The sequence below is a fragment of the Drosophila arizonae genome, chromosome 5 (assembly GCF_054131065.1).
Source record: "Drosophila arizonae isolate 15081-1271.41 chromosome 5, UAZ_ARI_1.0, whole genome shotgun sequence".
NCBI classification, from domain to species: Eukaryota; Metazoa; Arthropoda; class Insecta; order Diptera; family Drosophilidae; genus Drosophila; species Drosophila arizonae.
Window position 1 is genome coordinate 6190327 of NC_142925.1, and position 26664 is coordinate 6216990.

General features: G+C 44.4%; 7 protein-coding genes across 7 annotated transcripts in view; 5 read left to right on the plus strand and 2 right to left on the minus strand.

The window, feature by feature from the left end:
- Positions 1-914: 914 nt before the first annotated feature.
- On the minus strand, positions 915-2744 carry Ote (Otefin). Its single transcript, XM_018012174.2, has one exon. The coding sequence runs from the start codon at positions 2423-2425 to the stop codon at positions 1127-1129; it is 1299 nt and encodes a 432-aa protein (XP_017867663.2). The 5' UTR covers positions 2426-2744; the 3' UTR covers positions 915-1126.
- A 740-nt stretch (positions 2745-3484) lies between these two features.
- Positions 3485-5125, plus strand: pen-2 (presenilin enhancer, gamma-secretase subunit). Its single transcript, XM_018012179.2, has 3 exons — positions 3485-4646; positions 4714-4818; positions 4879-5125. The coding sequence occupies exons 1-3, from the start codon at positions 4586-4588 to the stop codon at positions 5016-5018; spliced, it is 306 nt and encodes a 101-aa protein (XP_017867668.1). The 5' UTR covers positions 3485-4585; the 3' UTR covers positions 5019-5125.
- sbb (scribbler) overlaps positions 5123-26664 on the minus strand; it is a 109666-nt gene continuing 88124 nt past the window's right edge. The window contains exons 3-12 of the mRNA XM_089471234.1: positions 17592-17868; positions 16158-16431; positions 12712-15532; positions 11852-11969; positions 10624-11788; positions 9507-10560; positions 9212-9440; positions 8874-9151; positions 7503-8809; positions 5123-7418 (exon numbers count right to left, since the gene is read on the minus strand). Coding sequence (XP_089327360.1) covers positions 7345-7418; positions 7503-8809; positions 8874-9151; positions 9212-9440; positions 9507-10560; positions 10624-11788; positions 11852-11969; positions 12712-15532; positions 16158-16431; positions 17592-17642 — 7371 coding nt within the window. The 5' untranslated portion in view covers positions 17643-17868 and the 3' untranslated portion in view covers positions 5123-7344. The remainder of the gene's footprint in view (positions 7419-7502; positions 8810-8873; positions 9152-9211; positions 9441-9506; positions 10561-10623; positions 11789-11851; positions 11970-12711; positions 15533-16157; positions 16432-17591; positions 17869-26664) is intronic.
- Positions 20733-22704, plus strand: LOC108616754 (uncharacterized). Its single transcript, XM_018012176.2, has 3 exons — positions 20733-21981; positions 22058-22210; positions 22266-22704. Exons 1-3 carry the CDS (start codon positions 21907-21909, stop codon positions 22605-22607), a joined length of 570 nt encoding a protein of 189 aa, XP_017867665.1. The 5' UTR covers positions 20733-21906; the 3' UTR covers positions 22608-22704.
- LOC108616757 (uncharacterized) lies at positions 23312-24134 on the plus strand. Its single transcript, XM_018012178.2, has 3 exons — positions 23312-23431; positions 23506-23658; positions 23718-24134. Exons 1-3 carry the CDS (start codon positions 23351-23353, stop codon positions 24048-24050), a joined length of 567 nt encoding a protein of 188 aa, XP_017867667.1. The 5' UTR covers positions 23312-23350; the 3' UTR covers positions 24051-24134.
- On the plus strand, positions 24568-25421 carry LOC108614867 (uncharacterized). The gene is made up of 3 exons (XM_018009089.2): positions 24568-24739; positions 24803-24955; positions 25015-25421. Exons 1-3 carry the CDS (start codon positions 24671-24673, stop codon positions 25360-25362), a joined length of 570 nt encoding a protein of 189 aa, XP_017864578.2. The 5' UTR covers positions 24568-24670; the 3' UTR covers positions 25363-25421.
- Positions 25629-26579, plus strand: LOC108616756 (uncharacterized). Its single transcript, XM_018012177.2, has 3 exons — positions 25629-25790; positions 25867-26019; positions 26072-26579. The coding sequence occupies exons 1-3, from the start codon at positions 25722-25724 to the stop codon at positions 26414-26416; spliced, it is 567 nt and encodes a 188-aa protein (XP_017867666.1). The 5' UTR covers positions 25629-25721; the 3' UTR covers positions 26417-26579.

Genomic DNA, 26664 nt, shown 5'->3' on the forward strand with positions numbered 1-26664 from the left:
CAGCTGCAGCTGCTGGGCATTGTTTAGCTGGCGGGAGGTGCTTGGCCATGTAGGCAATTCCTGGAAGTTAATTTCATTAAGAGCAACTAGCAATGCGCGTCGTATTTATTAGCCGCACGATACATATACATATCTATATATATATACATATATATATCAGTATGTATATATACATATATATCTGTTGCATAGGCATCGGCTTTGTTTTCAAGGAATCTGCCGCAGCCGGCCAGCCAACTGATGTCGCTCGTGTATTTGTGGAATTCATCATCGGCGACAGGCGGGTTCGACGTTCCATCTTCACTCCCGTCTCCCGCTCACTCTACCTACACCACTTCGTCTTCTCCGTTTCCGTCTACAGCTCTAGTTGTTTAGCTCCGTCTGGCCGCGTTAGTTGTTTTGCAATTTTCATAACTTATTGTACATGGAGATCCGGTTGCTGCTAAATAAGGTAAAAATTTCCTTAAGAAAATTTACGCACAAGTGCGATTTCCAGTTAATAAAATTATCCCCAAACATGCCACGCCTCCTCTCGTCTACCCCACTGCCGCAGCGAATTCTTATTAATTCTTATCGCAACAACAACAAAAAACCAAACAAAAACAACAAAGATTTCTTAGCGCGGCATCTGCTCAACCACCTGATCAGTTGTGCGTGTGTGCGAGTGCGAGTGTGAGTGTGTGTATGTATGTGAGCCTCCATTTGGTCACAGCGATGCCGACAAGTGTTGTACACGCATTCCAAATACTTTTCTATCATTAGCGGCTGCTGTTGCCCCATGTGGTTGGTCCTCCAAGACACGAATGCATGGCATACCACTGCCTAGTTGCGACATAGATAAATCTTTAGAATAACTAATATATATATATATATATATATATATATATATATATATATATATGTGTGTATATATGTATGTTTGTATATTCATTTATTGGTACATGTAAAACAGACACAGTGTATGAACATAAATTTTGCAATGGACCTCATTAACATAAATGTTGCACACAGAAATAATTGAAACATGTAAGCAAAACTGAACTGAAAAACAGAACTAAAGTATTATAAAAAGTTTGACAAATGCGAGTATTTCCTATATATGGCACAGCCGGACATCTAGGTTGCTCTAGTAATAGAAGCGATAGACGGCAAAGAGCACCAGCAGTACAATCAATATGAATAGCTTAGATTTAAGTTTGTATTTGTTATCCAGTGTCTGCCACAAGCGAGCCAGTGCGTTGAGGGATGAGTCCTGTCCCTGGCGTAGAGAACGGCGTCCACCGGTAATGATGCTGCTGGCAGGTACGCTGCGCCTGTAGCTGGAGCCACGCTCCCCTATCCGTTCGGCGCGCAGGCGTGCCAAATTGCGAGCAAAGTCGCTTTCAAATTTAACGCCCTGTCCATCCTCTTCAGCGGCATCATCGCTGAATTCGTTGCTGTAGGTGCGTGGCGGCGAGCGGCGTAAGCTGCTGCTGCTGTAGCCAAGGGCTGAGGATGATGCACTTGTGTAGCTCTGGGCGGGCGAGCTCACATAGCTGGAGTAACGGCCAGTTGCCGGGCGGTAATCATAGCTGTTGATGGTGCTTGTAGCACCTAGTGTGGCGCGTGGCTGGGTGGGACTGGGTGCATCCTCGTAGACCTGCTTGAGACGCTGTTGCTCCAACGGGTTGGGCTGCAGACTGGGATACAGTGGCTTGGCCACATATTCATGAGTATTTACGGTGGTAGCCATCAGCTTGGACCTTGGCTTGGGTTTGCTGCCGATCTGTCTGTTGTGTTCACTGTACTGGTCCTCAGCATCCTGGGCAGCTTGGGCCAGCTGCTCATCCTCCTCGTCATCGGACTCTAGAATGATCAATGAATTAACCAGCAAAGGTTCCTCGCTCTCACGCTGATTGGCTGGCACTGTGGGCTCCTCTGCAATTGGCTCCGGCTTGCGAGCGATCCGTTCTTTTGGCGGTTCACGTCGCTCCGAATTGGAAATGCGACGGGACTGTATGGGCGCAGCCTTAACCGGAACTGGTTTAACGACTGTAACGGCCTCCGGCACGGCTTGTGGCTTGCTCACTGGCTGCTGCTGCTGCTGCTGCCGACGACGACGTTCGTCCTCTTTGGTGTCGCTGGGATTGACGGCAATGGTGCGCCGTGCCTTACTTGCTACTGGGGCTGCATCTGGTTTATCCACCTGTCCAGCAGTTGTACTAGCAGCAGCAACAGCTGCTGGCTGCAAGGTCTCGCGACGTGCGTTGCTCTTCTTCGGACTGCCTGCCGGCAAGGCGGCGTTGCCGCCCAATGAGGCGCGTAAACGTTTCACCAACACCTTACGGCTGCTATCTGTGACTGGTATATTCGGCAATCCCTGGGCCAGCATCCGTGCACGCAGTTCGGCATTAGATAAATTGTCCAAATTATCTGTTTCAGCCATAATTTTTGTTGCCAAACACGCTTTTCACAATTCGTTGAAATTGAAAGCAGTTGCGCGTCACTTTTTTGCGCGGTGCGATGTTAGTTAGCGATGTGCGATAAGCGTAAATAATCGATTAATTTATGAATATTTGCACACAATGAGCTCGCGTTTCCTTTTATTGATTGTTTGAAGCACTACAGATTCTGTAAGATTTTTTTTAGTTTTTGCTTTTACAATTTTTTTGGTAGCTTTATAGAAACTGGTTTTTATAAATTTGTAAGCAAAGTCTGTATATTGTATACAGATGTGGCAGCGCTGCTAGATTTGAGTGCTGAGTAGCTCCAATTTGTAGTTACTTTTCAACACTATTTCAATGGTGTCAATAGAAAGTCAAATAACAAACATTTTAATTCAATTCTCGCGCCTTGCATTGTGAAAGCTTCAATTGGTCCAATTAATCAATTGGACATTTGCTTTAGCCAAATGATCCTATCATGGGTGGCGATATAGAAAATATTCGGTAAGTGGACGCAGCGTAGCTAAAATACGATTGGCACTGGCAAAATTTAAAAACATTTTGTAACAGACTTTTAGGCATAAGCTTAAAGACATATATTATGTCATATTGCCAGTTTGACCAAAAGCCCTTATTTAATTCGATTTTTGTCAAGCGATTTGTATAGTTTACTAAATTTACTTCTAATTTATATCACTTCTCTGCCGTACTGCTTAGTGAAGCACAATAGTTCAAGAAAACAGTTTATACTTCGACCAGGGCTGCTAAAATGTCACTGAGAAAAAATGCATTTGATGATCTGGCAGCACTGGCAGTTTTCCTGAGTTGCTTCACATCGCTAAGAGAGTATACTTGGGTAAAAGCAGCTCATTGAGGTGAACCAGCTCACTCGCTCTTTTTTGTGAAGTGAGCCAACTCACTCATATGGCTCACTGGCTCACCTGCTGATTGCTCGTGAGCTGATAGTGATCGCAAGCAACTTGAACAAAAAACTGTCAAAATACGTTACATTTAAACTTAAAAAAAAAATGACACATTTAAAATTTGTTTCTTAAAGCTAACAGAACAAACTTAAAGTATATATTTTTTAGCTCCCTTCATTGGGAATATAACAAAATTATGAGATAAAATATAACAGAAAATAATAAAAAATACAAAAATAACAAAATTATGAGATAAAATATAACAGAAAATTAAAACAAAAAAATACGCATTCGAGATCCATTCATTGGGAAGTATGAGACATTAAACGCATTCCAGATCCACACATTGGGAAGTATGAGAGATTATATATACTATAAAAAAAGGAATCGATTAAGTATACGGTTTGTGAATTCAAAAAATACTTACTCAAAATTTACATGTTGTTATGCAACAACATCAGGCTTTCGACGTTCTCCGGTTTCAGTAAAGACATTCTTTTTCGCACTGTTTCACCTGCGCTCACAGGGCACAGATGTAGTGACTATGCAGAGCCGTTTTAACATATATGCGTATAGTAATGGGTACTGCGATTTTCGCTGGTTCCACCATATTAAGGGGTCGTCTTTTCAATGAATGTATTCCTCGGCATTTTGACAATTGCCTGTCAATCTGCGAAGATTTGCTCGCCGGAATTTTTGTTGTTTTTTCCAGAACAACTGAGCCTTCCACGATTTTTCGTATACCGGTCTCAAGAGCTGCTGGATGCTTGGTTTTTAAATGTCTATTCAAATTGCCTTGTGACTTGCAGCTTAAAACACTTTTGCAAATCTTGCATTTAGCCTGTTGCGTTCCCATGTCCTCAAAATGAGTCCAAATTCCGCTGTGAATTCTAATTACCGACATTGAAAGTTTGATGAAATACACGATTCGTGGGAAAAAACGTTAACTTTGTGATTGAGAAGAACGCAAAATGAGCGAGTGAGCAAAAATGTCAACCAAAATGAGCTAGTGAGCCAAAATGAGCCATATAGAAGGAACTGGCTCACTGGCTCAGTTCAGTGAGCCATTCATTTTAGCTCACTCACTCATGAGCTACCCAAGTCTATAAGAGAGCTAGGACAAGTAAATGCAAAACAAACGTAAATAAGACTAAATCTCGCTGCTGAAAAAACAGGAGATAATTCTAACTTGGCTGCCTATGCTTGGAGAGTCCACGTAGACTTCATTTAGCATACACAATGGACATATCGAAGGCACCAAACCCACGCAAACTACAGCTCTGCCGCATCTACTTTCTGAGTATGACTAAACTCTCTCTCCCTCCATCTCTCGCCCACTCACTCTCTAAAAAAAACTTTACTTTTAGCTGGCTTCGCTTTTCTGCCCTTCGTGTGGGCCGTAAATGTTTGCTGGTTCTTTGAAGAGGCGTTTCGCAAGCCGCCATACACCGAACAGACTCAAATAAAGCGCTGTAAATGAGTGAATGGCATGCATTATATATACCCTGAGTTATCTGATTTCTCCATTGCAGATGTGATATACTCAGCTATAGGGACGTTCATCTGGACAATTGCACTGATCACCTGGGTTATTCTATTCCAAGCGAATCGTGCGGCTTGGGGTGCCACCGCCGACTATATTAGCTTTATCATTCCATTAGGGGTCCCATGATCTTGAGTCGATTCTAATTTATGGTATTAAAACTAACAAATTGATATTAAACTAAATAAATGAAAACACAATATACAAGATATGATTATAGAGAACACTAAAAATCACTTTTTAAATACATTTTTTATTCACATCTAAAGCTTATTTTTTGTTATATATATTTATATATATATATCAATATATGTGTACTATACTCTTGAAATTCTCTTACACACTAATTATGTGTTAATTCTTCTTCATAATTTGTAATAATTTTGTTTTGAATGCGAATTCGTTTCATTTTGTTGTTGTATCTCGCTTTCGCTTCCGTTTCCGCTTCGTTGACGGCTTCCGGCTGTCTTGATATAACATACAATTTCATTGTTTTAGAATGTCATAAAGTGTTGTTTGCTCTTGTTATTTGCTCGATTTTTAAAAATACATAAATATTTGTTTGTTAAAAATGTCTGCGCTTGTACCATTTTGAATAATCAACTAATCTGATGTCAGTTTTCGTTTACGTTTACGTTTTATATCCTTTGTTAATTAATGTCGTCTCTACGCTGATTCCACTACGAACGAGTGAATTGAATTGTTGCGATGATTGCGAAATTGCGAAGTGAAAATGCAATGTGGGGAGACAAATCTAACACGCACACACATACATAATTAATTTTGTTTTTTCCTCAATTGCCTGTGAGTTCCCAATGGTATATGTGGTCCTAGTGTCACACACATGTCACATATCAATTAATCAATCAATCAATCAAACAGGGAATCGCAACTAATTTACAATTTATAAAAAGTCTCGATTTAAGTTATATTTACATGCAATACTTATTTGTTTTTCACTTGTTGATTGATAAATTCTAAAGAATCGTTTTTCGCTTTTATAGTTTTTAGTTTGTTTTCTTTAATATAAAACATTAAGTGCCATTTAATCACGCGTGTAGTCTATGATGAAGCGGCTAGTGAGCTCTACAACAAACAGAACATTCAACTTCTGCTCCACACTTTACATTCACAATCTAGTTAATTTATATTTATATATAAATGTAAATTACACATATATCATATAGTAATAATAATCATAATCATAATAATAATAATAATAATTATATTTTCATCATATCATACACATACATTTATATATATATATATATTTTTGTATATATAGTATAAATATTTCAAAGTACACGCTTAGAAACATCTAAATGATTCACAAAACTAAAATAATTTTTATCTTTTGTTTGTTTGTGTTTTTTTTTTTCAGGGTTTTTTTTGCTTTTGTTTAGTTTTCTCCGAGGAGAAACTACTGGATACGAATAGTACACACATACATATACATATACAATATATAAGTTATAGAAGAATGGGCGCGCCCTTTGTCTTTTAGATGCAAATGTCGCGCTGGCTCCATTCGCAACACAGATAAGGATTAATTAATACACGATGCTAAATGCTAAATTGTAAGTGCTACGGTTTTGTTGATTTTTCCTTTTTGTTTTTTTTTTGTAATTGGTAAACTGTAAACGGTAATTGGTAATTGGTAATCGATAATCGATAATAATTCGTTAAACAATATGCATTAATATTAATTATATAAATTTTTGTTTGCTTTTGTTTTTTTTTTTTTACAAGAAATCAACACTACAACAGAATTTTGCTTTTACTTCTCTTTTTGTTTTGCTATGTTTTCTTTTGTTCATGTTCGATTTACGCCTCTCTCGTATAATATATATATATACTATAATTATATTATGTTTTGTTTAATATGTATATATATGCAAAATACACTTAGGAAAAACATTGTTAATTTGTAGTTTATGCTATATAATTATATCATATTTTGTATGTACTCTAGAAATATATTCATATACATATACATACATATCTATAGATATATGCATATATAATGTTGTTTGTTTTTTCGTTTTTTCTTGTATCTGGTAATAGTAGTGATAACTTAGGGCTTAAACTAAATCTTTATAGTTAACACGTTAAACGAAACATACAAAAAATACTTATAAATATAAATAGTCGATTTCTGTTGTAGTTGCTTTTGTTGCTCTTGTTGTTTAAGTTGGGGTGCTTGGGACAGTTGTTGTTGTTGTTTTGTAACGTTTGTAAAAATATTAAATATATATTCTTTATTTATATGCTATATATGATTTATGTGCGCACGCCCAGGGCTAATAGCAAATGCATTTGGGTATTTATCAACCACTGCCTCTTCCAGTTTCGATCTCGATCTCCAACTCGATCCGCATTCGAATTCCATTCCAGCATTCCGCTAGTTGTTCTTCACATTGTAGGCTTTCTTCTCGTTGCTGCCGTTCAGTTGTTCTCATTTTGTCGGACCCGGCGGAAATGGATTTATCACAGCTACTGCAGCCGCTTGTTGGCTGGCCAAAACGGCCGCTAAAAGCAAGCAACAATCATGAGCAACTGTGTCTTTTGGAACAGATTGAAACCCCGCTGAGCCCATCTTAACCCATTACTCACCTCCATAGGGCGCCGTGTACATGGGATAGCCGAGGCCGACGTGCGTATGATGGTGTGTGTGCACATGTCTCTGCGGCGGCGGACTTCGCGAATCGGCGGCACCAGCACCACCAGCAGCACCATTGCCAGCACCGCCGCCGGCCACTCCTACAGCTCCATTGCCAGCGGGGCCGGCACCGATGGGCGGTGCACCAGGTAGCGGCTGCTTGTGGGCATCGAGTGCTGCGCCGGGCGCCACGCCATGCGATTTTTGGCCAGCCATGTCTGGTTTGTTGGACGGCGGGCCGCCTAGGCTGCCGGGCGGTGGCTGCAGATTCAGTGGAACACCGCCTGCACTGCCTGGCGCCGAGCCGGGCGGATTGGGACCTGGACCGCCCAGCACGCTGGGTCCAGAGCCGGGCCCACCGTTGCCAGGTCCGCCGCCCGGTTGCGGCAGACCCAAGCTGGGGCTGCTGACGCTGACCTTGACCGGTCCGCTGGCGCTGGTGGGAGATTTGAGTGCACGTTCGCTCAGCTCATGGATCTTGTGCGTGGTGTAGTACTGGCTGGCCGCATGATGCAGTGCGTCCAGCGCCTTGGTGCCCGTATTCCGCGACAGATCCTCGGGCGCATGATAGCGCGTTATGGGCAAATGATACGGCGGCGTATTGTATGGCCCAGCTGCGGACATCAGCACATTGCGGTACATCGGATGATTGGGATCGAAGCCAAATGGCGAAGGCGAAATGTACGAGGGATGCAGGAAGTATTGCGATGTAGGCGGTGGCGGCGGACCTTGCGTTTCCATGGTAGGTTTCTGGCCCTCCTGCTTCACCTTCAGCTGCTGCTGCTGCTGATCATCGTCGGCGGCGCTGTTGCCCTTTTGCTTGGGCGAGTCCTTGGTCAGGTTGGTTGCCTTGTTATTGGCTGCCGCATTGGCTTGCGATTGCTTAAGCTTCTGTTGTTGCTGTTGCTGCTGCTGCTGTTGTTGCTGCTGCTGCTGTTGCTGTTGTTGCTGCTGCTGCTGTTGTTGCTGCTGCTGTTGCGCCTGCTGTTGCTGCTGCTGCTGGTGTTGCTGCTGCGCCTGCTGCTGCATATGCTGGTGATGCTGTTGCAACGCTTGCTGCTGATGTGCTAGCGATAGTTGCTGTTGTTGCTGTTGCTGCTGCTGCTGCTGTTGTTGTTGCTGCTGCTGTTGCGAGCTTAAGCTGGACTCATCTTTATGCTGGGGCGGCATTCCAGGATGCGGTTGCATGCCGGAAGCATTCTGTGCCGCTGCAACAGCTGCAGCATTCTGACGCCGCTGCTGATCCGAGAACATATAGTAGCTGCCAACGAGATGAACAAGATTATAAATATGTACACCAACTAAAAGTTTCATCTGGAATTTACCGTCGCAGCTCATCCTCGCGCGCTGCTGCCGCCAGGCTCATGGAATGACGCTGATAGATGCTTGGATGATAAGCGCCCAGCGCCTGCAGATCCTTTGGATGCAGTGCATGTGGCTGCTGTGGCTGTGGCGGTGGCTGCTGTTGTTGCTGCTGCTGCTGCTGTTGTTGTTGCTGCTGCTGCTGCTGCTGATGCGTTGGCGGCGGTGGCTGCTGATTGGGTTCCTGTTTGATCTCTTGCTTGATCATTGGCTCCTGTTTGATTAGCTTGTTGCTCAGCAGCTGCAAGAGAGAATAGCCGTTAGTATTTTCTGTAACCAGCAACACCTGAGCTGCATTTACCTGCTGCTGTGGCGGCATATGCTTGGGGTTATCATGCGGGCTGGGACTCTCCTTGGTGCGCTCCTCCTTGATGCTAATGCCGGCGAGCTGCTGCTGCTGCTGTTGTTGTGCCTGCGAGCTGGGCGGCAAACCAGGATGACCGCCTAGCTTGGCGGCCTCCTCGGAGGCCACAATCGAAACGGGTCCAAAGTTGGGATCTACGCTGTAAGGATAGCCCGGCGGTATGAAGCTGCAAAGATAGAAGAAGTTTAGATTCAAGGTAAGCTCTCTATTTAAGCCTTAATGTTTAGCTCACTTGTAGGGATAGAAATGACCCAGAGCCTTGGCAGGCGATGGTCCGCCTAGACCCGCTAGCCCAGCAATACCAGGCGGCAGACCGCCAGGTGGTCCAGCCACAGCGCTGAGATTAACCGGCGGCGGTTGCACCTGCGCCGGCTGCGATGGGGGTGGACCGTTGTCCTTGCCGTTGTTGTCGGGCTGCTGCTGCTGCTGCTGCTGCGGTGGGCCACTTGGCTGTGATTGTGGCTTTGTCATCAGGTCCAATGGCGGCTCCTTGTTCTTGTTGCTGTAGTCGGTCAGGTGGCCGACAGCCTGCTGGGCGGGCGGCGCCAACAGATGCGACTGTGGCGTCTGTGAGGTAGCTGGCGGTGCCCCCGGCTGTTGCAGTTGCTGCTTGCCTGGTTGCAGTGCCTCCGGACCGGGTTGCACCATGTACTGTGGCTGCGGTTGCTGTGGCAGCGGCGGTGGTTGCAATTGCTGTTGCTGTTGTTGCTGCTGCTGTTGTTGCTGTTGCTGCTGTTGTTGTTGCTGCTGCTGCTGCTGCTGTGCCGCCGGATAGAACTGATACATGCCATAGCCGGCCAGCGAGGGCGGTATATTGGGCGTTGGCGCTGGTGGCACGCCCACCTCGCTGGGTTTCTTGCCAAGCAGCTCAATATGCTTGACCGGCTGCGATTTGTCCAGCGGCTCTGGCTCCGCAACGGGCGTGGAGTCATCCGAGATATCACTGTACGCTGGACTCTGCACATCCTCGCGCGAAACACTGCCATCGAAATCGCCCGGACCAGGCGATTTCCTGTTCTTCTTCTGCTTGCTGCTGGCGCCCACCGAAGCAGGCCCAAAGCCAGGCGAGCTCTTCAGCCCTGGCGGCGGCTGCTGTTGCTGTTGTGGCACATAGCCGCCGGCGGGTGGCTGTTGCGGATCCTGCGACAGACTGGGCGGACGCAGTGGACTCTGTCCAGGCAGCGACTGCTGCGTGTTAACGCCAGGCGGCGGCTGTTGCTGCTGCTGTTGCTGTTGCTGCAGAGCTGCCGCATCAGGTGGACCGAAGCGTAAGACGCCCGCTTTTACTGCAAGTGCGAAAAAAAGGAATTTTAATTTCGAAACGGAAATATAATCTAGCTTCAACTTACATGCCCCCTGCTGTAGCAGCGCCTGCTGCTGCTGCTCGGATAGCATTGCCGGCAGTCCGGCGCCGACGAGTCCGCCCAGCAGCTGATGCTGGGACAGCGCCTGTGTGGAGATGCCGGCCGTGATGCTGCCGCCTGCAATGGGTTGGCTGCCAGGCATGCCACCGGATGGCAACACTGCTGCTGGCTGCGCTTGTGTGGGCGTTGCTGGCGGTGGCTGTGGCACGGCAGCTGTCGTGACAACCAGCGGCAACACTGGCAATGGTGCCGCCACACCAGCAACAGCAGCAACAGCCGCTGCAGCAGCAGCAGCAGCAGCTACTGGATCTGTGGCTGCGCCTGCAGCAGCTGGCAATGCAGTGCCATTTGCTGTTGCGCCGTTTGCCTCTGCTGCTGCCGCTGCCGCTGCTGCTGCAGTAGTAGCAACAGGCACTGCTGCTGCTGTTGCTGCGGCTGCGGCTGAAGGCGATACTGCTGTTGGTGTTGTGGCTGGTGGTGCTGTTGGGGTGGCTGCTCCGTTAGCGGCAACTGTTGGAGTCGCCGCTGCCGCCGCCGCCGCTGCAGCTGCTGCTGCCACTGCTGGCAGCGGCGATGGCGGCGTTGCTGGCTCATCGGGCGCCTGCATGGAGTCCTCGTCCATGGAGCTGACACCGCCGCCGCCGCTGCTGCTGCCGCTGGCGCCGTGCGCATGCGACTGATGGTAGCGCAGCCCGTTGGCGTGCTTGTACTTCTTGCTGCAGTCCTGCTCGGGGCACTCGAGCAGCACCGGTGAGATCGCGCAGGGCGAGGCAGTCTTACATTTCTTTGTGTTGATTTGCACATTGAGTCCGGTCACTGGATTGAGCAGGCTCTGCGGCTGGGTGGCCAGGCCACCGCCGCTGGCCGAGATGGGAATGCCGCTGGCATTCACCATGCTCACCATGCCTCCGGCACCGTCGCCGGCCTCGCCGTTGAGCGGTGATGGCGCCTCGTCCTTCGACTTGCGCTTCTCGGGCCGCGGCGGCAGAAATGCTGTCGGTGAGGTGCTGGGCGTGGCACCACCACCGCCTCCATTGCCCGACGAGCTGCCGCTATTGGTCGCATTGCCAGTGGCGCTACGCGTCGCACCGCGTCCCTTGGTAGCGCCATTGCGCAGCTTCGAGTGCACCTGGGCATGCGAGAAGTAGATCTGAGAGAGCAGAGGAGAGGGGAGGATTAGGTTAGCCAATTGATCTGAGTTAATTGTACTCACCGAGCTTCTGGTTTCGGTAAAGTTGCTCAGATCGGGCGTCAGACCTGCGCTGCGTCCGCGCTTGCCGCGTCCCTTTGGAGTACGAGAATCTAATTCTTCAGTTGGTGAATCACAGAATCTGCAAAGCGTAAGAATGAGCATAAAGTGAGGTTAGAGCACATCAAACTTTACTTGAGTAGAAGTTGAGATAATGTGGGGACTTTTTAGTAAGGGTAAATTTAATCAAATTTAATTATGTAAACATGTAATCTGATTCCTCTATATATAGAGACTTTTAATCAAATCAAAATTTATGATTTATATAAAAATCTCTATGGGGCATGCCTAGCTATGATTACAGATTACAATATTGAAATCGAAAACCCCCCAAGATTTATTCAACAACCTTTTGGTAGAATTCTTACTGATGAAATGATTCCATCAAATTATTGTGTTTGTAATCCTAAACACGTAAGTATATAAAATATATATCAACATTATAAAATAGCCTATAACTGTATATGAAGCTATATATAAAACTGCCAACCCTATACAAATATTATTTAGCTCTTTAATAGAGTAAATAAATAATCTTAAACATTTTAAACACGAAAACTAATGCCCTATAGAAAAATCTCTATTATTATATTCCTCTTCAAACTGTTTGCTAAATGCAAAAATCTCTCCAAATCAAAAATTTTTAGAAACAAAAAAAAAAATGTCCAAAAGTAGGTTTTACAAAAAGGCATCTTTATTTTTGCATAAACAGTTTGAGAGCGAATGTAGCTAGCAGGGAGTGGGAGTGGGAGTGGCAGTGGCAGTTGCTAAGGATTAGGACTAGGAGCGGTAGCAAAGGAGGTTACTCGAATGCAGCTACTCACCTTGGAGGAGCCCAATCGTGTCGGGTGCAATCGAGCAGGGTGCCCACATAGGTCTTGCCGCGCCACGTCACATTCACGACGAGCACGCCGCCCTCGGTCTCGTGCCACACGATGCCCTCGAGGGTGACCGAGGTGCCGGGCTCGCAGGGGCCGAGGCAGTCCGGCTCGGTGATGGTGCCCACCGAGGTGCCAATGCAGATGTCGACCATGTCCTTGCTGTTGTCGCTATGCTTGGCACGTTTGGCAGGCGGCGATGAGCTCCCCTCATCGGCGGCACCACCACCAACGCCGACACCGCCGCTGTTGCTGCTGCTGGCGGGCACCGAAATCGTGTGGTGCATGGTGGCTGAGATCATGCCGGGCGCCATTAGCTTGGCCTGTGCCAGGCTGGCCGCCTTGCTGTCAGCATTGCTGCCTGCGACGGCATTTGCGGCATTTGCACCGCCCGCCGCAGCTGAACCACTCTGGCTGCCCGTGTAGTTGTTGCTGTTGTTGTTGTTGCCGCTGCTGCTGTTGCTGGCATTGCTGTTGCCGCCACCGCTGGATGATGCAGCCGCTGCGGCCAGCTGTGCGGCAATGTGTGAGGATATCTTAATGCTTGCATCCTTGCCCGGCGGCCCAGGCGCATTGGCAGCCCCAGCATTCAAGCCACTGCCGCTGCCATTGCCCGCAGCTGACTGCGAGGCATTGCTGGCCGCTGTTGTGGCAGCCAGCAGCGAGGCGGCCGCCGAGACCACAGCAGCCGGCGAGCCGGCAGAGGGCGTAAATACGCCGGGCGGCACAGCCGTGGCTGTGGCATTGTTGCTGCCGTTGTTGTTGCCCATGCTGCGGCGTATGCAGGCATGATGTGAGCACGGCGGCGCTGAGCCCGCAGCAACATCTCCATTGCACTGGCAATTGTTGCTGTTGCTGGTGCTGTTGTTATTGTTGTTGTTGTTGCTGCTGCTGCTGTTGCTATTGCTGTTGCTGTTGCTGGCGTTCTTTTCGGGCGTGTCTTTTTCACCAGCTGCCGATGCAGCTGACTTGTCTACGCTGAGGCGATTGGAATGTGCGTTCTTATCCTTTGTCTTCTCGCGCCTATGCCCAGAGCTCCCTCGCTTGTTGCCCTGCGGCGTTGACTGTGCGTTGTTGTTGCTGCTGCTGCTGCTACTGCTGTTGCTGCCGTGCGTATTATTTGGATTGGCATTGCTGTTGCTACTGTTGTTGTTATTGTTGCTGTTGTTGTTGCTGCTGCTACTGCTGCTGCTGCTGGAATTGTTGAGATGCTTTTTGCTGCTGCTGCCACTGCTGCTGCTGCTGTTCGAGCCGGAAGAGTTGCCCGAGTTGTTGTTGCTGCTGCTGCTGCTGCTTGAATTGTTGCTGAGGGAAGACGCATTGGCATTGCTGCTGTTGCTACTGCTGCTGCCGCCACCAGCACCGCCCCCGCCGCCGCCGCTACCGCTGCTGCTGCTGGTGCTGCTGCTGCCGCCATCCTCCTGCTGGCTGCTGCTGTTCGAGCTGCTGTTGCCCAGCGCACCGTTCTGCTGCTGCTGTTGATCTGTGGCCTTGACTATTTCGTGTTTGGCCTCGGAACTTTTGGTGCCGGGCTTCGTGCGTTTGATCTTCATTTTGAGTCCTTTATCGAGCGTTGCCTGATGATCAATGGACATTTTTGCGCTCGATTTACCGCTGCCGCTTTGCGAACCTTGGCCACCGACTGTGGCGCCACCAATTGTGTTGCTGCCTATGCTGCTGCTGTTGTTGTTCCCGCTGCTGCTATTGTTGCTGCTGCTGTTGCCGCTGCCGCTGTTGTTGTTGCTGTTGCTAGTGTTGCTGCCTGCCTGCGAGGACATACCGCCAGCGGAGAGTTTAGCTTGCTGCTGACCGCTGCCGCTGCCGCCGCCGCTACTGCTGCCGCTGCTGCTGCTGCTGCTGCTGCCGCCTGCTGTAGTGGAAGACTGACTGACGCAGGAAGAGACCAAATTGCCGCCTTTGGAGAAGCCGGCAAATGTCGAGGAGGACAATGTGCTGCCGGTGCCTGCGTTGGCTGCGCTGCTGCTGCTGCTGTTTGGGTTGTTGATGTTGTTGTGGCTGCTGCTGCTGCTGGTGTTGTTGTTTTTTGTTTGTTGATGATTGTTGTTGTTGTTGTGATTGAGACCAGGGCTGTTTAGCTGTGCCACTAATGCTGATTTGTAGCCCTTGCTAGCTGTGCTATGATGATGATGATGATGGTGATGGTGGTGATGATGATGTTTGCCCGTGGAAGAGGACGATCCCTTGCTACTAGATAGCACAGCTGAGCTGTTGGTGCTACTGCTGTTGTTGTTGCTGTTGCTAGTGTTGCTACTAGCTGCTATTGCCGCTGCTGGCGTTGCGTTGGCGCTGCCGCTGCTGGCAATGGGCTGGCGTGTGAACTTAATTGTGGTTGGCGATGTGGCCGACAAATTGCTATGCAATGTGGTCTTGTGCGATTTGTGAGCTGCCGCTGCTGCTGCTGCTGCTGCTGCTGTTGATAATGAGGATGCTGCTGCTGTGCTGTTAGCTTGTTTAGCATTTAGCGTTGTCGTTGTTGTTGATGTTACTGCTGCTGCTGCTGGAGTTGTTGGTGTTGCAGTCGTTTGGTTGCCACCACCCGAATGCTCCGCCGACTTTTCGATGTCAGCGTCTAGATCGTCCAGCAGTTCTGGTATGCCGCCAATATTCCACTCGTCCTCGTACTCAAAGTTTGTGTCCTTTGATTCACTTGAATTTGATGCGCTGCTGCTGCTGCTACTGGCCGACGCTGTTGAGTTGTTTGCTGTCGTTGTATTTCCAGCGTTTGCTTTGCTAGCGCCAATCAATTCTGGATACGGAGTAAAATCAAAGACGAACGAGAGAGTGAAATATATTAAAAATATTGAATTTTTCCAAACAAAATGTGATGCAACTCTACTGAATTCCCAAAAAAATGCTTACCGCGTCAAATTCTACACTCTTTACTGCCTAAAAGAGCTCAAGAGTATGGAAGACTAATAATAACACTATGTATGTATGCTACTCGCGCTCTCTCTGTCTCTCTCTCTCTCTCTTTCTCTCTTTAAGCTGCTTTCGATCGGCATTGGAAGTGATAGAGCCTGGAATAAAATTGTAGAGAGCGCAACGCCAGCTGTTTCTCGCCGATTGTCATTCAAAAGGCACTCTAACACGTTTGCATAGCAAATCTCTAAACTGCACTCATAGCTAAATCTGCTGAATTGAGTATTTTTGCAATTCCAATCAAAAGTTATTCCCAGTGATCTATCAATACATCATCATAGCTCACGCTTTAATTTCGCTCTTTTTTCGTGCACACACAATTGATTTCCAGTTGCATTTTGTACTAGGTATGCACACACATACATGTATGTACGCATACACACATACACATGTATATGCATACATGTTTGGGCATATACATACATACATATGTAATTGTGTGCTCTACTTACTCGTATGCTTCTTAATCGCACTGTTGCCTTGCAAATTATTCGTTGCTGTTGTTGCCTTCACTTTGTTATTGAAATTCAATGCTTGGTTTGTGGCTGCCGTTGTCGTTGCTGCTGCTCCTGTCGTTGCTGCTGCCGCTGTTGTTGTTGCTGCTGCTGTTGTTGTAGCCGCTATTCCTGCTGCTATCGTTGTTGTTGCGTTTGCCGCACTTAAATTAGCTAACAATTTACTCTTAATATTGCTTTCCGTTGCTACGTTGCTGCTATTCAGGGCCACCTGCAAGAGACAAGACCATAAGAAAATAAAAATTAATATAATCCAAATATATGTACATATGTGTATGTGTGTATGTATACGACAGAGTAGAATTTTGAATCTCAAAAAGTACATACAACGCACAAAAAAAAAATAAAACACAAATTAATGTGGAATGGGAATATTTTGTGCTGCGTGCTGCCTATGCCGTCGTTTTCTTCTTCTGCTTCTTCATGTTCTTTTTCTTTATTACCGTTTCAAGCGATTTTTCCATTCCATAACAGGCGGCCAAATGTGATCAAATCCAATTGCAAACGATTTGTTATACATTTAAATTGAACAAATTAAATATTTTTAAATAAATAATAATAATAATAAAGAAAACGCCGAAAATGCTTTGCGCGAGCGTTCTCCAGCGTCCTTTTTCGTATGGCAGCGCGGCGACGCAGATGAGACTGAACACAAAAAAAAAGAGCTCAAAGAGCAACCACCGAAAACGGCACGCACGCAAGCACACTGACACAATACACACAAGAAAACACACGCATACATTGCCACAAAATTGAACGGGAGAGTAAGCGTGAGAAAGAGAGCGAACGAGCGAGAGCGGCAAGCGCATAAACAAAAACGCCACTTTAATGCAAGTGTTGGTAAACGACATACAAAATATATAGTTCCTATGCGATTGCTGTTGTTGTTGTAGTTGTAGTTGGTTTTGTATGATTTACCCCAGTCCCATTCCATGCTCGTTCAATAATAAAGAAAGACAGCTTTAAGTAATTGCGATTATATTTTGCTCAAGCCAATAAATCAAACATCACCAATTTTAAGCTACCGCTGCGGCCATAAAAACAAACAACGAAAAAAAAAAACAGCTTGTCCAACACACACACACTCACGCATAGTAATGTCTGTACGTTAGAAAGAGTACTTTGTAGTATTTCGTATTAAATTTTTTGTGTTTGTATTTTTTTTTTTCGCTATCGTCATATTTTCACTTTATCTGCTAACTGTAAAGTCTAGTGGCCACTTGAGAAACCGCACCACTTGAGGACCAGGCCAAGCGAAACAGATGACAATAAAATAATTACGGCTCTTATCGCATTTAGTAGTAGTCGGGTTATTTGGGCGGGGTGGTTGGGATGTTGAGATGTTGGGTTTGCTACATGCCACTTACTTACCTTATTCGGGTGGTGGCTAGTGTTCGCCTCGTTACGTCTCATTGACTCCATGCAGACGCAAACGATCGGGCGGCCGCACTGTGCGGGCCCAAAGTACTGCCAATTGTGCCTAGGAACGTACTTTTTAGTGTGTTGCAGCCAGTGTTGCTGATCTTCTGCGTGTTGATGCTTTTATTCTTGTAGTAGCTATCGTTGATGTTGCACTGCTGCCGCACTGTCGCGTAGAGGGTGGAGACGCAGGGCCTCGGCCCTCGGGCCAAACTGTTCATTTTCAAAACTGCAATGACAGCAAAAACAAGCGAAAAATTAGTATTGAAGAGTGTGAGTAAGAAGCTGCATAAACACACACAATTAATATATCGCTAAAAATAAAACATGCAAAGTAAGAACAAAAATAAAGGGATAAAGAAAATAAAACAAAAATACATAAATAACAATTTTGTTGCCTTTAAAGTTTGGCGGCCTTTCGAGTTTTGCGATTAACGCTACCCGCCTTCTTATCGATCTCTCTGTCTCACCCTCTCTTCGTCAGGCTCCCTCCCTCTCTCTTTCTGACTCTCTGTCGTTCCTGTCTTCCTAGGTATAGCTGCACTGAGGCAGTGATTTGCCGTAGGAACTGCACTTGGCAGACACCTTAACGACTTGGCAATTAAAACACTTTTCGCAATTTACTGATAACCCACTCAAGTGCTTGAAATATGATTTGGGTTAACATGTTGCCGTTGCCCGAGCACACACGGTAGCTGATTTCTGATAAGATAACGTGATAGCGCAGACAGCAAGCAGAGCCCAGCCAAATAACTATTTGTCACACAACAGAAATATGTTGACAAAAAAAAAAAAAAAAAAAAAAAACAACAAAACAAAAAAGAAAACCAAATTATGCTCAAGCTTATCGAAATATTCAAACAGAAGACAGAGAGGGACAGCGAGAGGGAGAACGCACGTTAGCTAGGCGAAGAGAGTGAGTGCGTTCGTTGTTGTTGCCATGACGTCATCGGAGAGAGGCGGCGCTCCGTAATTAAGTCGTTGTGTGTTGTCAACTTGTCACTTAAAACTGCTCACTCTCTTAGTGGCTGCTTATTAAGACGTACTTAAATATACACATTGACAACTAAGCACATGTATAGGTGGGTGCGACTGTCTGCATGCTTGTGTGTGTGTGTGTGTGTCTGTGAGAGTGCGAGGGCGAGTGTGTGCACTTGTACAAGTTGTGAGCAGCTAATCGCTATTTAGTTCCCTCTTTGCGCGTCCACATAAGCCGCTTTGTCACACACTAAAAGCAGACACCACACGTGGATTATCGCTGTGTGTGTGTGTGTGTGTGAGTATAAGCCTCTGTCTGCTGTGTGTATAAGAGCGCATTGTGCTTTATGGTTATACTATCTATGACAGTGCCACAAATTGGGTCGCAACTTCCAACACTTTATGATCGTCATAACTCCCACGCTGTCTTCCATCAAATGGAATATATATATATACACACACACGTGTATGCTTGAACGGGAAAGTCTGCGGATTATTTTGTTGTTTTTTGCTTCTCTTTTATTTAAGCTCAGTCAAAAAAAAAAAAAAAAAAAAAAAAAAAAAAACGAGGCAAGCAATTAAATAAATTTGCATGTGGTTAGCATTTTTTACGATAATTAAGTAAAGCAAACACAAACATATTCACATGTTCGTGTATATGTGTGTATGTGTGTGTGTGTGTGTGATTTTTTTCCCAATGTGGGCCGCTATTTTGTTTGCCGTTTATTTGTTATTATTATTGTCGTTGCTGTTGTTGGCTTTTGTAATTCTGCCTTTTAATATGGATATTTAATTAATTGAGTTGTTGCTTTTTATTGGCATTATTAAAAAAGTGCCCACGCATATCAATAATTGGACAGACATCTGTGTGTGTGTGTGTGTTGTTGATGTTATGAGTGCTTCGTGATGGTTGTTAAGATTTAATAGACCTACGCCTGATGTGAACTTAATAGATATAATAATATCTATGTAGATAGATATAATAACAATATAGTTATGTATAAATTTGCTGCATTAGCGGAAAGGTTTTAAGCCACTTTCTCACTTCACTTTTTAGGGTTTCTTTTTTTTTTAATTTATTTATTTTTTTTTTTTTGTGAGGTAATACTATATTTAGGTACTCTGTTATAATTTTGGTGGTATGTTAATTGCACGCAACATTTCGTCACCTTCTTTATCACTCTTATAAATGTGTCCTGCAATCGCTGAATACTTAAATATTGAAGCGCCCATTGGGAAGCTGATTGCAATGCTCAGTGATTAACGTCACGTGCAGTGCGGGTGGTCGGCTGTGTGGTATGCAGCATGCAGCATGTGGCATGTGGCCATGTGGCATGTGGCATGCGACGTGCCAAAGCGCGTTAAGTGCTATTGCAGCAGCTATAACAAACAACAAACAACAAACGAGGGCCGATTGAAACACTCCATAATTTAGACAAATCAATAAATTACTAATAGCCGCCGTTCGACAACGAATTCGGCTAAAGATTGCCAACGGGGCGAATGTGGCAGCCGGGGCGCAGGGGGCGTGCCAGAGGAAGAGCCGATGAAGCTGCCGGGGCAGTTGGCAATACAAAAGACAGCGCCGGTCATCGTTCAAGTCGTGTTTTAAATTGGGTTTGCGGCAAGACTTGAAAAAAAGCCAAGAAAAAAAGGCTAAAAAAAAGGCAGCTAAAAAAAAATGCTTAAAAGAAATAAAAAATATATTTCCCTTCTGCAATTTTTATGGCTGCGCAAGGAGAAGACAGAAGAGGATAGCAAAGAGAGACCCATAGGGGGATAGAGAGAGACGCTGGGTCTTGTTATGGAGCTACCCAAAAGGCTGTCCGCACGTACTAAACATCAAGCGAGAGCAGTCGAGCAGGATGCGGGGCACTGCGCGGCGTCTGTGCGGCAACTAAGTTCAAGATTTACGACCACATCGTCAGCAAGCTCATACCCATAGCCACCGCTGCTGCCCCTACCCCTATCGTTAACCATTGCCAGCCACAGCCCCAACTCCAGCCTCCAACCTCAACGTCTCATCCTCTCATCGTCGTCATCGGTTGTTTTGCGGTTGTATAAGATCGATCCGCGGCTGCCGCTAAATGAACGCCTTTGGGGAGTTGCCAGTTGCGCGCTTTTATTAGCGAACTAACCGCAAAAAGGCACCCAAAGGAGGCAGCCAGAGATACTCAGACCGGGCCCAGCCAGGCCAGGCCAGGCCAGCGCGCAGGGAGCCTCAATCTCTGGTTTGCGTCAGCTTCAGCTTCAGCTACCTCTGCTGCGACGGCTGCAGCTTTGCCTCAAGTTGTGCGGCACAAATTGAGCTACGTTTATAATTTTGCTGGCTGTTATTTTGTTTTGATTCGCTTCGATGCGCGATAATTTGATTTTATATTCATAATACACACACACAGGCTTCAACTTTCTCACTATCTCTCTCTCTCTCTCTCTCTCTCTCTCTCTCTCTCTCTCTCTGGTTGCGTTGGTGGCTTCATCTGTGGTTCAATTGAACTAAGTGAAGTCGCCTCTGTATTAGAGTAGGTCTTAAGAGCAGCTATGCTTCAATAGAGGAACGACAAAATAAAAAGGGTGAACACACTCGAGTGTCGATCATGCCACTTAAAGCGCAGCCTGGCATTAAGGGGTACTGCAACACTGCGGCACATCATTCAATTGGCTCACACACACACATAGTACATACACACACATATTTTGTTTTCAATATCGATCACTGAATGGCCTGGCAATTGAAGTGCCTCTGCGGCATACTCAAGTGGACGTCGCTTTGGGGCCTCGAGAGATAGAGAGAGGGAGAGTGAGAAGGAGTGCAGTGAGAGAGTAATGTAGAGAGGGAGAGGTAGAGGAGTTGGATATAGACTTTGTCAGGCATTTCAACTGCATTTGTTAGTTATTCATAAAGTGAATATGGTATAAGAGCATGATGTATACAAAGTTCAGTATTGAAGAATAAGTTTAGAATTAGTTTAAATTCTTGCAAATTATGTCTAGAAAGAAGCTGATATGAAGTCGCCTAGCAACATTAAATTATCATCTAACATATTGTGAATATATACTATATATTTCTATAAATACAAACTGTTAGCTTCGGTCTATTATTGCATGCTCTGCGTTATCGTTTTATCAGTTGCCGTCGATTCAAATGAATTTGAAATACAACAATAATTTGTATTTTCGCTAACACAACTTTTATTGTTGTTAACAAGGCAAGTTGCATTAGGGATCTACATGCGATTAATCTATTCTATATAAATGGAAAGGCAACAATAACCGGTATCAATTGAAAATGTTAAAACGTTCGCTGCTGTCGCTCTCTATAGTATGGATACTGCTCTGGCTGCCTGATGATTCTGCTGGCAAGGTACAGTATAGCTAGGACATAGATTACAGGATAACGATGCATATTATAGAACATATATACATATTAAATATTACAGCGCAATTGGGACTATGAGCCGCTGTCCACCTTAACTGAATCCTCCAATGAAGACATGATCAAATTGGAGGCCAAAGTTGAGCGAGTCGGACGCGACGAATACGCTATATCTGCTGATTTATTCGTCAATTTTGATATGGATGAGACCACAATGGTGAGTCCCATTGGCATTAGCAAAGTGAATCAGATTCTGTATAGTTCCTGTGCAGGTTGAATCGTATGGATACCGCAGCTCATCGGGCAACGAGGAGGACTACAAACTATTGCCGTGGAGCATACCGAAGCAAACATTTGAAAAGTTTGTCGAAGAGTATTACGAGAAGATCATCTTCAAAAATTTGCACCAATGCTCGAATATACCAGAGACAAAGGATGCATATCCCTGGCCCAAGGGCACCTACACCTTCGATAAGTGTATCGTTTCTGGCGAGGGTATGCCCGAAATAGCACCCGAGGGCTACTACAAGGTAATGTTTGAAGTTACCGGGCAATACGACTTGCGCTTCACCGCCATCGTGAAGGTGACGACCAAAACTGATATGATTGGCTGAAGGATAGAATAGAGTACGCATCGTTGTTATGGATAAGAAATGTATGAATATGTATGAAATAATATTAAAATGGGATGAGGCATTATATATATAATATACAAAATTCCGAAAGTTTTTTATTGGGATTATCCACAGCTTGGGATGCTATGAATTTTTTACCAAAAGCTACTACAAGGACATCGTTTAGAAGAAAATGCGAAGCAACTGGTGGAAAGACAATGAAATGAATTACTAAAATAAGCTTATCTTCATTTATAATCCACTAGAATATCTATGCAAATATAACTGCACTATATTTAATTTTTGGATGAGAAATAAGAAAATGGCACTGGGAGGGTTTGACTAGGAGATACCCGGAATTTTTCATATAGCTTTATTAAGATCTCTTATCCCTCAAAAATATGATCCCAAAAAACCACGTTAGACAAATATGCCTAGATGGACTAAGCTCTTCGTTCTAATGTATAGTATGTATATGACTGTGACTATTAGTCACGTCTCTTCCCCTCTCATTCATTTAATGAGTTTAGAGAGGTATTATTTTCTGCATTAGCTGGATGAGTTCATAATTATACTATCGATACTATCGATACTCGTTAAGTTTCTGTATCTACGACTGGTGGCCTAGCATGCAATGGCAACGACATGCTGATTCACGATTCCAATTACAAATAATTTATTGCTATATTCCATCACATAGTCAAAATGTATAAATAATGTGATTTGGATAGTGCCAAACACAAATGAATATGTCAACTCGACTGAGAGACGTGCTTGCTGCGACTTTTGTAGTGATTTGCCTGTGCCATAGCTGTGCAGGAAAGGTAAGTGATATATCCGTAAAAATCAGATAAACTGATCTATTCAGAGCATATTCCTATATATCCCTCAACAACAGCGCAACTGGGACTATGAACCCATTTCTGTACACTTTGTAACTTCGGATGCCAGCAAAATAAATGTGATTTCCGAAGTCGTGCGTGTGAGTCGATACGAATATGCCATATCAGGCAATTTAACAGTCACTGAAGATTTGGATGAGACAACGATGGCAAGTGCTAATCACTGCATGATTCCAAAATATTCTATATAGATTTAGTATTTGCTTAGATTGAGGCGATTTGCTATCGTAGTAAATCAGGTGCCGAGGACGACTATTCGATTCTACCCTTCTCCATACCTAATCAGCCTCTCGAAGACTTCACTAAGAGCTACTACAAGGATATTCTATATAAGAGTTTGAAACACTGCTCGAATGTCCCGCCACCCGAGGAGGCCTATCCATGGCCCAAGGGTGTCGTAACATTTGATATGTGTTCGGCAACTGGCGAAGGTTTGCCTGAATATCTACCCGAAGGCTACTATAAAATTATCTTCAATCTCCGAGGAGGGGTCGAAATTGCTTACACTGGCATTGTAAAGTTGACCACCAAATTGTTTTGAATGGTTCAAAGACGTGTAAGAATAATATGAGATATATCTTCATATGACTCCTTATTGAAGCTGAATAAAATTGAAGAATCTAAATATTTGTTGTCGGTTTGTTAATCTTAAATAATCTTAAATAAGATCGGTTTTAATTTTTGAGTTTATATCTGAAACTGAATAAATATTTATAGATTTTTTAATTATTTAAAGTTTTCTATATCTTTCGAAAGGTATATCCTAACAGAGCTTAGATCTGTGCATTACTTCACCAGCGACTTGATTTAAAGTTTCTAGCAAAATTGAATTCACTAAAACCCTAATTAAATAAAAATTGTTCTGCATATTAATTATAGATTTTTGATAAAAACAAACAACAGTTATTATGTAGGTACTTGTAATATATAAAACAGACTTGTTAGCATGCAAAAAATATTCCATTTAACCATATCGGATTGACTGTCATGTTAATCATGCTATTCAAACCGAAATGATTAAATGAAATATTTTTGAATATATTCAAAGCTCGCTAATACTTTAGGATACATGTCATATGATCTTAGATCAAGCCAGTAAGTTGCTATATAAACCAACAATGTGTGGTGCAATATAGAAGTTGAACTGGGACAGCTAAGAGAATGTATATTCAATTCATTCCTCGCTGGATTTTTGCATTATATTTGCTCTCAATGAGCTGCAAGGCAGAGGTGAATATATGGCAATGTGAATATATAGATATATGAGGATTACCATGGATTCTCTTCATGCAGCGCAATTGGGACTATGAGGCGCTGTTCATTACAAGCAGATCATCGGATGAATCACTAGTGAGCATCGAATCGCGAATCGGACGCAAGGGACGCGGCAGTCCTACGATCTCGATCGTTTTAGAAGTTAACTATCAAGTAGATGATGAGACTTTGGTTGGTATAAATTGTATTACCCAATAAGTCAGTATTTAACATGATCGATTTACCTTCAGATCGAGGCTACAGTCTATCAAAGTTACACGGGCCACGACGATGATTACAAGCTGATGCCTTTTGGCATAGAAAAAAAGACATTTCCCGACTATATCAGGGAATTTTACGACAATGTGGTTTATACCAATTTGGGTCACTGTTCGAATCTGCCAAAGCCCGGCGAACAAATTCCCTGGCCAATAATGACGTACAAGTTCGACGACTGCGTTTTCTCCGGCGATGGCTTGCCCGAAATATTGTCCGAAGGCTATTACAAGATATTTTTTAATGTTACTGGTCCGGTTGACTGGAGCTTTGTGATCGGCGTTAAGATTGTCTCTAAGAGCAATGCAATGGGATATTATTGAAAATTGTTAAGAGGAAATTCAGCTTCAGTGTGAAGAATAAAGTTATTGTATTAAATATGTATGATTGAGGATTGAAGTTGTCTCTTTTTGAACGATCCCCTTTTCGATTTCCTCTTGAATAATCCATAATATATATACATAATATAAATTATAATATAATTCGATACATACTGTATGAATGCTAATTAACGTTATTAAAATGAATCAGATAAACTGCCATGTTAACTGGTTGTCGGTTATGCAATTTATGACCCGGTCAACGAGTTAACAACTATCAAGCTAATCAGTTGCTATAAAAGCTTCAAGCTTAATGCGCTTCACAGCAAAACGAAAAGTGAAGCAGAACAGCAGACGGGGAAATGGATATTCCATCAGTTCTTTCATGGATCTTTGTAATATTATGGCTCTCAACGAGCTGCAGCGGCAAGGTAACATATACCTAAGCAAATATATAATCCAATTATATAATAATATAACACCGAACCCAATCTCCTTATCATGCAGCGTAATTGGGATGCTGAGACCCTGTTTGTGAATAGCTCCACTTCGGATGAATCTCTATTGGAGTATACGACGGAAATTGTGCGCCAGGGTCGTGAGAAGCCTACGTTCTCAGCAGTGTTAGACTTTCATTACCAACTGGATGATACGACTACGGTTAGTTATAGAACGCATGGCGGAACGTTTATCTCAGTATATTTGCTCACAGGTCGAGGTGTTAATCTATCACAGTCAAACGGGCGGCGAAGATGATTACAAGCTGATGCCATGGAACGTGCCGCAGAAGCCTTTTTCGGAATTCATAGGCGAGTACTATAAGGATTTGCTCTATGCCAATTTGGGCAGCTGTTCGAATTTGGCCGAGCCTGGCAAGGAAATTCCATGGCCTAAAATTACCTACAAGTTTGAGAAATGCCAGATAACGGGCGATGGTATGCCCGAAATAGCGCCCGAAGGATACTACAAGATATTCTTCACCGCAACGGGCCCAGTCGACTGGAGCTTCGTTTATGGCATGAAAATTGTGTCTAAAAGCAATGCAATGGGCTATTAGCTATTGCAAATTTGCATAACAAGTTTAAAGCATAGCTAAATAAAGAGAATTCAGTAAAAAATTGAGTAGGTGTAGATTAAAATCCTCAGGGATTTTCCTCTGTAAGCTATTCTTTCAAAATTATATTAAATAAACAAATATTCTGTTGCAGATATTAGCTATGTACATCGCTTTGATTATTCAACATATATAATTCCAAAATAATATATTCATCTAAAAATATCGATAATTATCGATAGCACATTTAG

Bases quoted from the DNA above. Each gene is read 5' to 3' on its own strand.
- Ote (XM_018012174.2), bottom strand. From the start codon at position 2,425: ATGGCTGAAACAGATAATTTGGACAATTTATCTAATGCCGAACTGCGT.
- pen-2 (XM_018012179.2), top strand. From the start codon at position 4,586: ATGGACATATCGAAGGCACCAAACCCACGCAAACTACAGCTCTGCCGC. The intron at 4,647-4,713 runs GTATGACTAAAC...CTTTACTTTTAG, and splicing joins CTGCCGCATCTACTTTCTGA to CTGGCTTCGCTTTTCTGCCC. The intron at 4,819-4,878 runs GTAAATGAGTGA...TCTCCATTGCAG, and splicing joins ACAGACTCAAATAAAGCGCT to ATGTGATATACTCAGCTATA.
- LOC108616754 (XM_018012176.2), top strand. From the start codon at position 21,907: ATGTTAAAACGTTCGCTGCTGTCGCTCTCTATAGTATGGATACTGCTC. The intron at 21,982-22,057 runs GTACAGTATAGC...TAAATATTACAG, and splicing joins CTGATGATTCTGCTGGCAAG to CGCAATTGGGACTATGAGCC. The intron at 22,211-22,265 runs GTGAGTCCCATT...GTTCCTGTGCAG, and splicing joins ATATGGATGAGACCACAATG to GTTGAATCGTATGGATACCG.
- LOC108616757 (XM_018012178.2), top strand. From the start codon at position 23,351: ATGAATATGTCAACTCGACTGAGAGACGTGCTTGCTGCGACTTTTGTA. The intron at 23,432-23,505 runs GTAAGTGATATA...CCTCAACAACAG, and splicing joins GCCATAGCTGTGCAGGAAAG to CGCAACTGGGACTATGAACC. The intron at 23,659-23,717 runs GCAAGTGCTAAT...GTATTTGCTTAG, and splicing joins ATTTGGATGAGACAACGATG to ATTGAGGCGATTTGCTATCG.
- LOC108614867 (XM_018009089.2), top strand. From the start codon at position 24,671: ATGTATATTCAATTCATTCCTCGCTGGATTTTTGCATTATATTTGCTC. The intron at 24,740-24,802 runs GTGAATATATGG...CTCTTCATGCAG, and splicing joins CAATGAGCTGCAAGGCAGAG to CGCAATTGGGACTATGAGGC. The intron at 24,956-25,014 runs GTTGGTATAAAT...ATTTACCTTCAG, and splicing joins AAGTAGATGATGAGACTTTG to ATCGAGGCTACAGTCTATCA.
- LOC108616756 (XM_018012177.2), top strand. From the start codon at position 25,722: ATGGATATTCCATCAGTTCTTTCATGGATCTTTGTAATATTATGGCTC. The intron at 25,791-25,866 runs GTAACATATACC...CTTATCATGCAG, and splicing joins CAACGAGCTGCAGCGGCAAG to CGTAATTGGGATGCTGAGAC. The intron at 26,020-26,071 runs GTTAGTTATAGA...ATTTGCTCACAG, and splicing joins AACTGGATGATACGACTACG to GTCGAGGTGTTAATCTATCA.